This window comes from Staurois parvus, unplaced genomic scaffold (genome assembly GCF_062004578.1).
Source record: "Staurois parvus isolate SC_StPar_1 unplaced genomic scaffold, SC_StPar_1.0 ptg001287l, whole genome shotgun sequence".
In the NCBI taxonomy this organism is placed as follows: domain Eukaryota; kingdom Metazoa; phylum Chordata; class Amphibia; order Anura; family Ranidae; genus Staurois; species Staurois parvus.
The window spans coordinates 351,951-368,674 of record NW_028319083.1 but is presented as its reverse complement, the minus strand read 5'-3'; the positions used below and the strand labels follow the sequence as shown (position 1 = coordinate 368,674).

Here is a 16,724-nt window from a genome sequence, read left to right as displayed (position 1 = left end):
ATTCTCGATCCAACAGTCCAGTGAGGGCGGGATAAAAAGAGAACCTAAAAATAGCCCCAAGATAGTAGCAGCCACTACCGTTTCCCCTCCAAATCCAAATGTGCAGGCAGAGAAGAAATCATATGCGGAAGTAGTCCGTGGGGGTAAAACCAATGGTTCCCCTAGATTTGCACCTCAAACCCAGCAAGTGAAGGAGGTCCATAACTTTGCACCCCAAAACCAGTGGGTGAGAAAGGATAGGCAAAAGCCAGGGAACTACGGTAGTGGAAGTGAGAAGAATAAAAAGTATGGTAAGGGCCAGTACAGTGATGAAAATCAAAGGAGGCAATGGTATCCTCAGAGGTTCTATTATCCTCGCCAAAACCAACATGGGAATTTTTATGGGAACCCCAATTTCAACCGGAACCATAATTACAATAAGAATCCCAATTTTAATAAAAACTCCGATTTCCAAAGATTTCCTCCACGCCAAGAACACCCTCAGGCTCAAAGGGGGGATACAGTACCCCAGGCTCCCTTTAATAACAGGGAGACCCCAAAACCTCAGAGAGAACAATGGCGTCGGGACCAGAGCAGTAGTTCTGACTCTGAGTCTCATTACCAGTCTCGTCCAAAATACAAGCGCAAGTATAAGAAGAGGGAGAATCAACAGAATGACTCCTCTGAGCGTATTGGACAAATAGAGGCACAGGTCAGCAAAATGGCTGAACAGATGGACAGGCTTGTCACTCAATTTCCATCCAATCCTTTTTTAGGAGCAGCTCCTGTGACCAACCAAGGGTCACAGAATTAACAGGCAACCAAGCCTTAAACCAACAGGGGAGGACACTGAGTCAAATGACAGGAGATGTGTGCCCCGTCCCTGACACGCCTACTAATGGAGAAGCTAGTTCTCAGGCAAAGGGGGACCAGTTGTTGGTTATTAATGATTCTCCTGTTTTTCAGTGTCCATCTATTGCCCCTAATATAGTCGCGGCATCGGAAGTCGTCGGGATTGACAAGCCAGACGGAGCACCAACTTCTAGTTGTGCTTCTGTTTTGAGACAGTCCAAGAATCCCACCAGGGAGGATAAGGGTAATGTGTCCACCACATGCGGTGAGATAAGAGCCAGTCATATGTTATTGAAGGGCCCACAGATCTTCAACCACACTAATTTCATGTGTGAGCTGACTGAATCTGATGGGAGATATTATGCCACGGTGCAGGTGCAGGATGCCAGTGATCTTTCGATTGTCGGCTTAATAGACACTGGATCCCAAGCAACCATCATGTCACAGGAGCATTTTGACAAAGTGGCGAATGTCATGCCCACCAAGCCAAGACTTAAAAGTTTTGACAGCTCATTGATTGGTGTAGGTGGAGACCCTTTACAAGTCATGGGTACCGCCTGGCTTAAACTGAAACTGGGTAATAAGGAACTGAGACACCCCATCATCATTGCTAGCATATCACAGCACCACATGATAATTGGGATGGACTTCCTAAAAAGGCTGAACACCATAGTTGATTGTGTGAACCAAGTCCTGTGGTCACAGGTAAATACCCCAATTAAATATGGGAAACTTAAAACTCCCCATTCCCGACAACACTGCCACCTGGTGGAAGAAAGGCCTGGATCATTAGAAATCCATTTCAGGAACAGCCAACTTCCTGATGTAACGGTTATCAAACCTGATGACTGTAACCCTATCAGAAGAGATGAGGAACACATTTTTAGAATTCCCCAAGATAAAATCAAAGATATTTCCCTCCAAGATGACATCCTTACGATATCTTTTCATCAGGAGGATAAACCAAGAAAAGGGGGAGATCATACCCAATTCTTGACAGGTATTGAAAGGGTTAACAGCGACTTGTTTATCCCCATCCGGATAAATGGTCTTAATAGGTCAAAATATGCCAAACTAGATTTGAGACAGGAACACAGCTTTGTAAGCCATGGGTTGATAAAACACCTGACCGAAATGGAAATGATCCGTTTCTCCACACCTCAGCGTCATTGGATTTCAGACTCCCTTGATGACTCTGATGATCACAATTCAATGGCTAGGTGTCTCTTAAACGTCACTGTAGGAAACAAAACAGCCACCCATGTGTTCCTAGTCTTGGATAATCCCCAAACTAAAATTTATTTTGGCAACGATATATTACATCGCTTTGCAACGCAAGTCGACCTAATTAATGACTGTTTATGGAGTCGACTAAAGGGGGACCCCGAAAAATACCAAAATCTGGACTTAGCTTTAAAATCCCAGCAACAGATGCCTTATGCTGTTGAAGTCCAGGTAGCCCAAAAGATTACAATTCCTAAGGGCATAAATAATTTCATACTCCCCATCCAAGTTAAAAAGGGACATAGACTGAAGGGGTCAGATGCATTGGTATGCCTCTCCCATAAAATGCAGGGGGAGGGACTGAACATTACACACACGCCCCTAGTCAACACACATCAATCCCCGATGTACATTTACATCCATAATCTGTCCAATCAGGACATCGTCTTACCCAAAGAGACCCTTATTGGTCTAGCGGTAGAGACTGAATATTATACCTTTGGGGTCACTAACCAGGTGATTGGACTCATCCCCGATGAATATTTGTCGGAGGAACAATTAATTGAACAAACATTCCATTCATTACCAGAGGGTATTTTCACCATAGAGTCCATTTATCCATTCGATTCTAAAGATGGCACCTGTCGAATCGAAGAGACATCAATTGTCTTTGATCACCCAATCAAAGAACAAGAGTACCCCAAAGAACCTGGATGGCAGGAGAACACACACACACATCACATACCCAATGACCTCACCACAAAACTTGAAGAGGCATATGAGATCGGTCAGCCGGAAAGCTTTCCTGGATTCAAGGAGTTAGTGGAAGAGATGGTGGCCCTCGCCGACGCGTGTGCCAGTGATCTCGACCGACAATTGCTCCGAGAGCTTCTCCTTGAATTCCAAGAGATCTTTGCCAAGGATTCTTACGATTGTGGGACTACTGACCTACACATCGCTAGGATCCAAACAGATCCAGATGCCCCACCAGTATTCGTAAGACAGTATAGGTTACCATTAGCTTCCTATGAATCTCTAGCTGAGATTATCAGGAAGTTACATGAAAGGGGTATAATTAGGCCCATCCACAGCTCCTACAACCACCCGATCCTGGGTATCTTAAAACCCAATGGACAATGGCGTTTGTGCGCTGATCTCCGTCAGCTAAACAAACGTGTGTACATGTCAGGATGGCCTGTCCCATACATAGACCAGTGTCTCGCCCAGCTCCAAGGATCCCAAGTTTTCACAGCTTTGGATTGTGCACAGGGGTATTGGACCATAAAGGTGAGTGAGGAAGACCAATACAAACTGGCCTTCAGTTTTGGGAATCAACAATATTGTTGGGTACGAATGCCTTTCGGATTCATAAATTCCGGACATGAATTTGCTGTGTTCATGCACAAGGCCATGCCAGACGCCTTCGAAAGGGGGACGTTGGCATATGTGGACGATATCCTGATCAAAAGTACAGATATGACCAAACATATTACAGAACTTCGGCATGTCCTGGGCCAATTAAAAGCCGCAGGAGTTAAACTGTCCTTACAAAAAGCCCAGTGGTGTCGCACGAAGGTAAACTTCCTAGGCCATGAAGTTACTGCTGAAGGTTTGAACCCACAAAAGAAGAAAGTTGAGGCGGTTCTGAACTGTAAAGTCCCTACTAACCTTAAAGAATTGAGATCATTCCTAGGTATGGTAAACTACTCGCGTAAGTTTATTGACAATTACGCCGAGATAAGCAAGCCACTGCTTCACCTACTGAAGAAGGATGTCGAATGGTCGTGGGGTAAGAAACAGGAGGACGCCATGAAGGAATTAAAGGAACGTCTCACACAAGCGCCGTGTCTCGGATATCCCGAAGGGGGTAAAAATTTCTATCTAGAGACAGGGTTTACGCAGGTAAGTATGAGTTCTGTTCTTTACCAGAAACGTGATGATGTCAGTAAGGTGATTGCCTATGCCAGTAAAACTTTGTCCCCGGTTGAAGTAAAGTTCAGTGACTGTGAAAAAGCTCTATTGTCCACCGTGTGGGCATTACAGAATTTCCGCAGTTACATTCAGGGAGAGAGAATCATTGTTGAAACGGCACACCAGCCTTTACAGTATTTAAAGAGTGAACGTATCAAGGGAGGAAATGTGTCTAATAGCCGCATCACTGCTTGGACTTTGTCTTTGCAAGGGTGGCCTCTTGAAATTCGGTACAAACAGAACAAGGAAAGTCCAGTAGCCCAGGGCCTAGCCGAGCTCCATGATTGTTCCGCAACTACGCCTGTTATGGAGGCCCCGGACACTGACTTTCTGGAAGAACAACTGTTCTCTCCCTACAAGGTTTACGATGAAGAATACTGTAAACAGCTGCCGTGTGTATATGTGGATGGTTGTGCTTTTCATCACAAGGATGGGGAACAGCTCCAACTAGTGGCAGGTATTGGAATCGTTTGGACCCAAGGTGTCACCCCAATTTCTGTGGGATACAAACTTGGACCAAAAAGCAGTCAGGTTGCTGAACTTACTGCAATTCTTAGAGCAGTTGAGATGGCTATAGAGTTCAACATCAGAGAGTGTGCCATCATAACCGATTCCAATTATGTCAGGAATAGTTTTGTGGAGTATTTCCCTAGGTGGAAGCGAAACAACATGAACAAGAGTAATCACAAACCCGTGAAACATGGTAAGCTCTTTTGTCACATCGATGAACTGGTAAGGTCCAATGATCTCACCCTGCACTTCAAGAAGACCAAAGGCCACTCCAAGGTTCTAGGTGCCGAGAAAGAAGGGAACGATCTGGCCGATTCTCTAGCCAAGGAAGGGGCAATCACCGGTGAACTGATAGACATTGACCAATTTTTAGGTACCGTACAGATTGAAGCTGTCACCAGGCAACAGGCCAGAACAGCTGGTGATCCGAATGCATTACAGTGGAGTCACGATTCTCCTAGTGAGGATTTAATTACTGCCCAAAAAGAAGACCCAATAATTGGCTTGTTTTATAGTCATATAGAAGATCCCAACCAAAATCCCATAAATAAGGAAGTATGTAGTGGGAAGGAGGATTTACGTATCTTAATGAAATCCAAATCCCAATTCTCTTTATACCAGGGATTGTTGATACGAACCTCAAAGGGTGGCGTACAACAATGGGTCGTCCCACTTAAATTTAGAGGTTTGATGCTACAGCATGCCCATGATGCTCCCACTTCCGGTCATCGTGGAGAGAAGATCACGTATGAGATCCTGCGGGATTATGCCTACTGGCCTCATATGTTACGTGATGTGAAGGAATACTGCCAAGGTTGCCTAATATGTCCCCAATTTCAACCTACCAAGCCAACTCACAGAGCACCTCTCCAGAAGAGGGGAATATGTATGCCTTGGTCAGACCTTCAGATGGATTTTATTGGGCCCGTAACAAAATCTTCACGAGGAAATCGGTATATGTTAACAGTTACATGTTTATTCACCAAGTATGTCGAATGTATACCAGCACCAAATAACAGCTCCGAGACATGTGCTGCATTGCTAATAAATCATGTATTTTCTCGTTTTGGTTTACCTCAGAGGATAGAGTCTGATAGAGGATCACACTTCACTAGCGAAGTGATGGCCAAATTGTGGAAAATTTTGGGGGTTAAAAGGAAATTGCATATCGCCTATCGGCCAGCCTCTAGTGGTGGTGTAGAACGATACAATCAGACCATCGTTAACGTCCTTAAGAAATTTGTTAAGGAAACAGGCAAGGACTGGGATGTTAAACTTCCGCTGGTCCTGATGGCGTTGAGGGCTACTCCGAATACAGTTACAAAAATGTCATCTTTTGAACTGATGACAGGTAGACGGATGGTACTGCCCCAGCACTTATTGTATCGCACTACAGATCAAAATTTGATCAATGCTACCACCACCCACCAGTACATAGAGGATTTACGTAAACATCTGCAATATGCTTTTGCCTTTGCCCAGCGAAATTTGGAAAGAGCTGCAACTAGTGCTAAGACATACTATGATCTCAAAACCTCCAAGAAGGAATATGAGATTGGTGACAAGGTCTATCTATACAACTTTGCAAGAGACCAGATCAAGGAACGGAAATTCCTTCCATCTTGGAAAGGTCCGTTCTCTATCATTGATAAAATCTCTCCGGTCGCATATAAATTGCAGGTTACCCGGTATGGTGAAATCAGTGATAGATGGGTGCACATCAATCAATTACGTGCTTGCCATCCGAAGTCTCAATTGCAGTTGTTGGAAGACTGAACCCACCAATTCCTATCTGGAGATATTGAGATCATTATTAAATTTCCTTTAAACATATAATTCATCTTTTGCCTTACAGGATCCAGTAACATAATTTTATGTATATCCATTACTCAAACTGTTCATTTTAATAATTTAGAAAGGAAGGCCCAGACTATGACCAGACCGGCGATCGGAGGTGTCAATGACCGGACCCTAGAAGGAAGCTATAATGTCCTGTGGGAAAGACCAGATGCCAGAGATCGATCCGGAGACGATAACCTGATGTCCCAGGCCACCAAGGGCCAGTCCAGAGGAAAAGACCCGCCTAGGAGACCGTCTAAGAGACCTGTCGTGCGGAGGACCCATGGACCCCAAGGTGGATGTGTCAGGCCAGGCCGGCCTCATCACAAGACCAGGATCGTCATCGGAAGTGTCCATCTAAAGACGCCGAGTCAAGTTGAGGAACAACCAGCATGACCGCTGCCATTTTATCATCGGAAATTTTTTTTTTATTATTTCATTCCCTTCACCGGAGAAGACGAACAATCACCCTAGCCAAAAGCCTCACTCATGTTTTTCGATACAGACACCCCTATACACGTGCCTGTACCCCAAAAACAAAGGGGGATTTTGTTGTGGGCTTTTGGAATCATGTCAAAAATATGACTTTTATCAAGACATAATGTTATATAGCCAACAGCTCAGCAGAACCGGATGTTAAGAGTTAATTTTGTCTTGGTTAAACCTTCAAGAATTCTAGTGAAAGAACTGAAGAGAACAGGGAATTAAGACTTTTCCAAGACAATGGGATTGTTTAAACTGTCAACAAGGACTATTTGTATATGGAAGTGAGAAGAATGCATCTACAGAAAGTCAAACACATAGGACTCTGACTTGTAAACATTTCAACAATAATGAGACGGGAACTCAACTGTTTGGAAGCTTAACCAAAACCTGTAGAGTGTGATGAACCAACAAACCTCTGAAACTATTACTATCTACTATTGTTCACCAAGGGTGAAAGCATTAACAATTGTTTACCATGAGTCCGATACAAGGGCTAGGCAAACAGAGATTTTTTCCCTACACAGAGGAAATGTTGATGCTGAAACCAAGGGGTGAAATTCAGGACATTTAAGTTTAAAAGTTCACTGTATATCATTACAAAAATGTACTACAAAAACAGATTATAAATAAGATGTCATAGACTTTAAACACCACTAAATACTCAGCAATGGGAACTATATATCACTAACTTGAGTATTGAGATGATGGGAAGTAAGTTGTATTATAAACTAGCATTAGTTACATGTCTTATCAGGAAACAAACAGGATGATACTTCAAGGAGGAATAACCGAATATACACCTATATTCCATGGTCCCTATTTAGAATATCATAGGTATGATCACTGCTATATCTGGATAGAGCCGTATATTTTATTCCTGAAATTACCTGAAGATTCCACCCAAGGTATGAGTCATCTCAAATACTCACATTGTTCTGTGATACATGACCGCCACCTGGCGGGCAGGTGAGAAATAGCTTATGTACACACATTTCTCAACTAGCCAATCAGGAAGCCTGGTGGGAAGGTATCTTAGAACAATGGACTAGTGGATATAAAAAAGCCCATGTGCTGTAACATAAAAAAAAAAACCTCATGAAAAAGAAGAACCCTCATAAGACCTCATGGAAAGACCTGACATCTGAAGAAGATCTCTGCTGAAATAACTACTCTTCCATCTTTTCAAACTTCCTAAAACTTTAAACCTCTAAACTTATAACTTCCTACATTCTCCCCTATTGAATCTCTCACTTGCCTATATATCAGTCTAAAGGCGTTCCACTGCCAGCTAAATCCACGGGAGAGTTGCCTAGTCTGACGTCCGGGTGTGGTGAGATGTTTATTTGATTTGTATTAATTACTTTCTCTGTTGTGTAGAATCATAAAATTACCTTAGTGTATTACAACAATATTGGATAGTTAGATATATGTAGTCAGATACTGTGTTACTGTTAAAAAAATTGTTTATTGCCATATTATAAATTTTTCCATATTTCATAATTTATTGAATATTAATAACCAGAGTATCATATATCAAGGGCTTACTTCTTGCAGGCCTATGGCCACGGCATGTAAGAATATAACCTTTGAGATATTCGAAATTATTAATTATTAATAAATTTAATAAATATCATATCATTTAAATTTGTGATTGATGTAATTAGTTAGAGACATGATTAGTGTGTCTTACATTGGTAGGTTATATCTTTGATTGTGTGTACCAATATTCATTTATCACCAGTCTTTTGCGTTTTGTGTTAATATATATATAATTTTTGTACATAAATAAATTTTTATATTTATCTATTATAAGGCAAATTTTGTGTGTATGGTACGAAATCATATTGGCTAAAAGAATTCAAGGTATAATAATAAGTGGTGATCAAATTATCAAGGTGTCCAAATTATTGGTTTACTAAATATTTGCCGTATTTTAACGGCTGGAGGCACTGTAATATTTCATCTAAGGGAAAGGGACACGCCCTTTATAAATAATATATATCCTTACATAAACCACCACAACAATGTATCCATACACACATAGACTGTAATTAAGGTTTTTTGGCTGGGACGTTTTTTGGCTGGAAAAAAAAAACAAAACTGTAAAAATGCTTTAACACTGAAAAACACATCAAAACGCGGTAAAACGTGGTAAACGTCCGCAAATCGGCCTTTTTGAACTTTTTTTACAAAAAAAAATTTTTTCTTTTGCTAAAAAAAACCCTAAAAATGCAAACGCGGGAAAACGCAGCTAAACACTAATGCAAAAAAGCAAATAAAAGCTTAAAAACTCCAGTTTTTAATGTGACTTTGCACAGCTAACGTTACCAGCGTTATCAAAACGTCCCGTGAGCGTGAGGGCTTAAAGGAAATGATCTTTAGTGTTTATACATGTGACAAAGGTCAGGTGGTTCAGGACTTTTATTGCTTGGCACCTAACAAGAGCGTGTCGCCAGACCATTTGTTTCAAAAAAATATTCCCAAAATTACCAATTCATAAGATACAATTCCAAATGTATTTTATGTGCATTAATTACCCATTAAAGCCTTGTGTAGACATCCAGAACCCCGGAGACTGTTGCTGGGTGCAACCATGTTGGATGTGTTGTCAGCAGCCCCAACAAACTCAGAGCTGTCAATCAATAGCAGTGTTCTCAACCACGGGGCTGTGGCCTGCTGCCAGGCCAGAGCTATCTTCTTCTGGGCCTCCAGCCAGTTGCAGATCCCCTAACCTACCACAGAGCCTTTGAGTGCCCATAGTGATCCCCACGCACCCACAGTGCTCCCAGACCCAGTGTTCAGCACCCACTTTGCCCCCAACCTCCCACGGTGCCACCAAATGCCCTGCAGTGCCCCCTAATTTGCTACAGAGCCTCCAGACCCCCCCCCCACGTATAGTTCCCTCAGTCCATTCAGGGCCCTACAGTCTCCCACAATTCCCCTGCAATGCCCCCAGCTTCCTGGAGAGACACCTTCCTTACAGTTGCCCTCTGCTTCCTCCAAGAACCTCATCCCCTACAAGGTCACCAAGTCTACTGCAGAGTCCTCTAACTTCCTCTTGAATCCCCCCACAGTGACACCCAGAGCCTTCCAACATTACAATACATATTTTGTGTGTATATATATATATACACACACACACTGTATTGCCAAAGGTATTGGACCTCCGGCCTTTACACGCACATGCCCTTTAATGGCCCCCCAGTCTTAATCCGTAGGGTTCAATATTGAGTTGGCCCCGCCCTTTGCAGCTATAACAGCTTCAACTCTTCTGGGAAGGTCATCCACAAGGTTTAGGAGGGTGTCTATGGGAAGGTTGGACCATTCTTCCAGAAGCACATTTGTCAGGTTAGGCACTGATGTCGGGGGAGGAGGCCTGGCTCACAGTCTCCGCTCTAATTCATCCCAAAGGTGTTCTATGGGGTTGAGGTCAGGACTCTGTGCTCCTCCACCCCAAACTGTCTCCTCCATGTCTTTGTGGACCTTGCTTTGTGCACTGGTGTGCAGTCATGTTGGAACAGGTAGGGGCCATCCCCAAACTCTTCCCAAAAAGTTGGAAGCATAAAATTGTCCAAAATGTCTTGGTATGCTGATGCCTTAAGAGTTCCTTTCACTGGAATTAGGGGGCCAAGCCCAACCCCTGAAAAATAACCCCACACCATAATCCCCCTCCACCAAACTTTACACGTGGCACAATGCAGTCAGGCAAGTACCGTTCTCCTGGCAACCTCCAAACCCAGACACGTCCATCAGATTGCCAGACAGAGAAGCGTGTTTTGTCACTCCAGAGAACACGTCTCCACTGCTCTAGAGTCCAGTGGCGGTGTGCTTTACACCACGGCATCCGACGCTTTGCATTGCACTTGGTGATGTAAGGCTTGGATGCAGCTGCTCGGCCATGGAAACCCATTCCATGAAGCTCTCTACACCCTGTTGTTGTGCTAATCTGAAGGCCACACCAAGTTTGGAGGTCTTTAGCTATTGACTCTGCAGACAAATGGCGACTTCTGCGCACTGTGCTCTTCAGCATGCGCTGACCCCGCTCTGTCATGTGACGTGGCCTACCACTTGGTGGCTGAGTTGCTGTTGTTCCCAGTTGCTTCCACTTTGTTATAATCCCACTAACAGTTGAGCGTGGAATATTTAGTAGCCAGGAAATGTCACGGATGGACTTATTGCACAGGTGACCACCTATCACGGGACCACGCTTGGAGTCACTGAGCTCCTGAGAGCGACCCATTCTTTCACCAATGTTTGTAGAAGCAGTCTGCATGCCTAGGGGCTTGATTGTATACACCTGTGTCCATGGAGGGGATTGGAACACCTGAATCCAATGCTTCGGAGGGCTGGCTCAATAATTTTGGCAATATACCGTATATATATGAGTAAGGATGTGGAGTTCACTTCCACAGTTGGTCAGCAGGGAGTGTCAGTAATTTCAGAATGTTCTTTGATGGGCATCCTAGTCAGCGCAATATGCAGGGATATGGGAAATGGTAGAGACATACTGTAATTACAAACACTCATACACCTACACAGGTTGAACTGGATGGACTAATGTCAATATAGTGCATGAATGCTCTGCAGTGCCGCCTACCATGTGTTTATATGCTGACAGGAGAGAGCAGAGCCACAGAGATGAGCCTAACACTGTGCTGCTTCTCCTTTCACTATTCAGTTACAGTCCGGGGGCTCATCCGTGATCTGCCCGGCCACTAAGCTCCTCTCCCCATTCCTGCACTCATGGCTAGGACAAGGTGGGGTGGGGGGTAAGAGCCTGGAGCAGGGAACTAAAGTGAAAAGTCTAAGAACACTCACTGCAGTAGAGAGGAGAGAGTGGAGAGTGGGGAGGAGGTGCAGTCTGTGCTCTCCTCCTCCTGTCAGAACAACAATCCTCCATGTAGCAGGTGACAGAGGATCATTAGATCGGACTGTGCATGGTTTGATTACCCGCCCCCTATCCACATTTCCTGCTGCCGGGACATGGGCAGCCTTTGGAGGACATAGGGGGTTGGTAATCAAACCATGCATGTACAGCCAGATGAAGAGAGATTCTGTGTCATCTGCTGCATGGAGGATTACTGTTATTACAGGAGAGGGAGAAAACAGCACAGCCCAGCACACCTCCTCCGGCTCTGTAGCGTATTCCCTGCCTGTATGTTTTGGGGGGGGTGGAACATACAGGTGGGACCAATCATTTGTGCTTGGGTTCAGATGGGAGGTTTGTGGAAGAGGGGAGATGAGGGGCTATTTGTGCTGGGAAGGGTCATTTGGGGGAAGGGGGGGATTTATGCTAGGAGGAGCTGAGGGGATTTTGGTTAAGAGGGGGAATGGGGGGGATTTGACCCCCTGTGCCCTGCCGATCCCTTTACACTGCCTTGCTGACCTCCTGTCCTCCATCTTTCTGGCCCCTTGTCCTACATCCTGCTGACCCCCTGTCCTCTGTCCTGCTGACCCCCATCCTCCATCCTGATGACCCCTGTCCTGCTGACCCTCTGTCCTTCGTTCTGCTGATCCCTGTCCTCTGTCCTGCTGACCTCGTCCTCTGCCCTGCTAACCCCCCTGTCCTCCATCTTGCTGACCCATGTGCACTGCCCTACTGACCCCCTGTCCTCTATCCTGCTGACCCCCATCCTCCATCCTTATGACCCCTGTCCTGCTGACCCCTGTCCTCTGTTCTGCTGTCCACTGTCCTCTGTTTTGCTGACCCCTGTCTTCTGTCTTGCTGACCTCATCCTCTGCCCTGCTAACCCACCTGTCCTCTATCTTGCTGACTCATGCACATTGCCCTACTGACCACCTTTCCTCCATCCTGCTGACCCCCTTTCCTCTGTTCTGCTGACCCCCTGTCCTCCGTTCTGCTGATCCCTGTCCTCTGTCCAGCTGACCTCGTACATTGCTGACCCATGTACACTACCCTACTGATCCCCTGTCCTTCATCCTGATAACCCCTTGTTCTCCATTCCTCTGACCCCCGTTCTACATTTTGCTGACCCCCTGTCCTCCATCCAGCAGACCCCTGTACATTGCCTTACTGACTTTGCATCCTCTGCCCCACTGACATTTTTACTGCACCCCCACATCAGACAGGATAGATCTGGGCCTGAAATTAATGTGATTTCACAAATCAAAACTACATTGTTACAATTTTGTTCTTTGGAGACAATGTTTCATCTTGCTCCTTTGAATTTTCTCCTCAAAAACAAACATCGACTGGACACCAGCAACTATCCTAAGATCAAACTAATGTTCTGAAAGTGAACATTTTCTAATGACATTCTACTAGCACATTGGCAGCTTTAGGTGTAGGGTACTTTGCCGAGGGGACTTTGTATTATTTCCATGCTTAATCCCTTCCCCCATCATACAACAAACCTGCAATGAAAAGCTGATCTGGTTATCAATGTGTATCATGATGTCTTGTTTTCCAGATGACTACATTTCATTGAATTCCGTGATATCCTGGTTTTTTTTGTGTCTCATCATTGGATTGTTTGCCACCTTGCCCTGCCTATTGACCAGCAGACCAGATTACATGACCTGCAAGGAGCAAAACTGCATCATTGGAACGTGTAGACACCAAAGAATACCAATCCAACTTTGATTTTTCTCACTTTTCTTGAACTAAACAATCAATATTTAATCGAAGAACTGAGGAACATATTTTTGCACAATCCCTATGCACAACCAATGGACCTTTTCACGTTTTTTTTAAGATATCAGTTTGGTGTAAAGGTATTATGTTTTTCTTGATCTTTAAAAATGTTGTTTTTGAGTGTAATCTGTAATTATGTTCATAGTTGGTGGCGGACATATACACGTGGAAATTGACTTTAAGTAAAATTTAATTTATTTGACCAGGGTAACATCCCATCTTGATTTAAAGTATTACAAAACTCTGGACCCTGCATTCACTACTGCATTCACTATATCTGGTCTCCCCGGACCCTGCATTCACTATATCTGGTCTCCCCGGACCCTGCATTCACTATATCTGCTCTCCCCGGACCCTGCATCCACTATATCCACTCTCCCTGGACCCTGCATTCACTATATCCGCTCTCCCCGGACCCTGCATTCACTATATCCGCTCTCCCTGGACCCTGCATTCACTATATCTGGTCTCCCCGGACCCCGCATTCACTATATATGGTCTCCCTGGACCCTGCATTCACTATATCTGGTCTCCCCGGACCCTGCATTCACTATATATGGTCTCCCTGGACCCTGCATTCACTATATCCGGTCTCCCTGGACCCTGCATTCACTATATCCGCTCTCCCCAGACCAGGGGCGGACTGACAACTCATGGGGCCCCCGGGCAATAGGGGATCATGGGGCCCCTGTGTCCTTGCCCAAACTCAAAAAAGCCTATGAAAAAGGTACCAGGGGCATCTCATGGGGCCCCCTACTGACCCCGGGCCCTCCGGCAGTGCCATGAGTTTCCAAATGGTCAGTCCGCCCCTGCCCCGGACCCTGCATTCACTATATCTGCTCTCCCCGGACCCTGCATTCACTATATCTGCTCTCCCCGGACCCTGCATTCACTATATCTGGTCTTCCCGGACCCTGCGTTCACTATATCCGCTCTCCCCGGACCCCGCATTCACTATATCTGGTAATCCAGGACCCTGCATTCACTATATCCGCTCTCCCCGGACCCTGCATTCCCTATATCTGGTCTCCCCGGACCCTGCATTCCCTATATCTGGTCTCCCCAGACCCTGCATTCACTATATCCAGTCTTCCTGGACCCCGCATGCACTATATCTGGTCTCCCAGGACCCTGCATTCACTATATCCAGTCTTCCTGGACCCCGCATGCACTATATCTGGTCTCCCAGGACCCTGCATTCACTATATCTGGTCTCCCCAGACCCTGCATTCACTATATCTGGTCTCCCCGGACCCTGCATTCACTACATCCTGTCTCCCCGGACCCTGCATTCACTATATCCGGTCTCCCTGGACCCTGCATTCACTATATCTGGTCTACTCGGACCCTTCATTCACTATATTTGGTCTCCCACAGTACACACAACATGCAAATGCAATTATTTTAGTAAATATAAACTGCTAAATACCTTTTCTCATCAGCAGTTAGATCAGTCTTGTGACTTCTATCAGTGTCCAGCAGAGCACTGGTTAAAGCTTGTAGAAGGAGTTTTTTCTTTCTGCTCTAGGAGGATGCAGGACCCATGACCTCTGTCTGGACAGTGCTGATTGGCCCTGTGCTGATCACATGCACTCTCCCAAGAAAATAAAAAAAACCTCTCTAGTAATACACACTAAACTGAGCATGTGCATGTGGCTACAGATCCAGTCTGTCTTATCAGGAGATAAAACATGGACATTTGAACAAGGGGAGGAGCAGAGAAGACAGGATCAAATGGCCTTTTTACACAATACGGAGGATTAACCCCTTAAGTTCCACAGTGAGTATAACAAGCATGCTTTCCTGTATATACAGACTGATTGTACTGTTGTGGGTTTAGTAACACTTTAAATTGTGCCTACAGATAAAGGTGATTTACTCCTTACCTGGGGATCTGGCAGTTAGGCTGGCCATACACTCTTAAACTGGATTTACATTAGTAGAATTTCAAACAAAAATTTGTACAAAAAGTCTTCCAAGACAAGAATTTGTCTACCAGGAACATCTGGTAAAAAGATACGGCTTAGCAGCAGGGGCAGACTGACCATTTGGAAACTCGGGCACTGTCCGAGGGCCCGGGGTCAGTAGGGGGCCCCATGAGATGCCCCTGGAACCTGTTTCATAGGCTTTTTTGAGTTTGGGCAAGGACACAGGGGCCCCATGATCCCCTATTGCCCGGGGGCCCCATGAGTTGTCAGTCCGCCCCTGCTTAGCAGTTATCCTGCCTTTCCTAGTGTCCTTTCCAAAAGTCCTCTGCAATTCCCACAGCAGCTGGATGAAGATTTCAAGGGATAGACCCAGGTATGGATAGACCTGTGTTTTTATTGTTTTTTTTTTTTAATCTATATAAATTATCTTTTATTGAGTTTTATGAAATGTTACAAATTAAGTCAGTGCGACATTTAAAAAAAATTGATTGAAAGGTATTTATTTGTGATGTTAAGTTGTATATTTTACTTCTTTTTGTTGATTTTGGTGGTATTATGTCACCATTATGATGTCATGGGGGTGGGGGGAGTATTTGTTGCTATAGGTTGCCATTTGCTATTTATGTTGTAAGCACTGGAATGTCATTTGTCACTGAGTCACCCTGGTGAAGGTAACCTCTATGACATTATGGGGGGTATTTATGAAAACAAAATTGCATAGTTGTTCGTCCATTGCAAATTCATTCTGGTTGAATGGATTAAAATTGAATGTTCTCTGGCTGTATTCCCAAACATGCGAATAGGGAAACAAAGCACTACGGCCTCTAGATGGCGCTGGGGAACATACTTATTTCTATGATAGCTCCACCTAGGGGTCATAATCTAGTATTTTTCACATCCGCATTCAATCTGCAAAGAGTATATCCTGAGAACCATGGCCAGTGCTAGATGATTTTGCTCCCTAGGCAGCACCAGCTACTTGCGTCCCCCCCCAAAAAAACTATTTTTAAAAACATTAGAAAATATAAAATCAACAAAACATGAAACTGATACATTTCTTTTAATTTGCAAAAATAAGTGCCATAAGATGCCACCAGCACCAATATTAACCACTTCCAGTCTGGACACTTTTACCCCCTTCCTGACCAGGGCAATTTTCAGCTTTCAGCACTATCACACTTTGAATGACAATTGCGCGGTCATGCAACACTGTACCCAAATGAATTTTTTACCATTTTTTGAGGCAGATAAAGCTTTATTTTGGTGGTATTTATTCACCG

General features: G+C 44.5%; 1 protein-coding gene across 1 annotated transcript in view; it reads left to right on the top strand.

The window, feature by feature from the left end:
• The window catches only part of LOC149437485 (myelin-oligodendrocyte glycoprotein-like), a 47,665-nt gene extending 33,947 nt beyond the window's left edge, over positions 1–13,718 (top strand). The window contains exon 3 of the mRNA XM_089660906.1: positions 13,293–13,718. Within this exon, the coding sequence (XP_089517032.1) occupies positions 13,293–13,465 (173 nt within the window). The 3' untranslated portion in view covers positions 13,466–13,718. The remainder of the gene's footprint in view (positions 1–13,292) is intronic.
• The last annotated feature ends 3,006 nt before the right edge of the window (positions 13,719–16,724 follow it).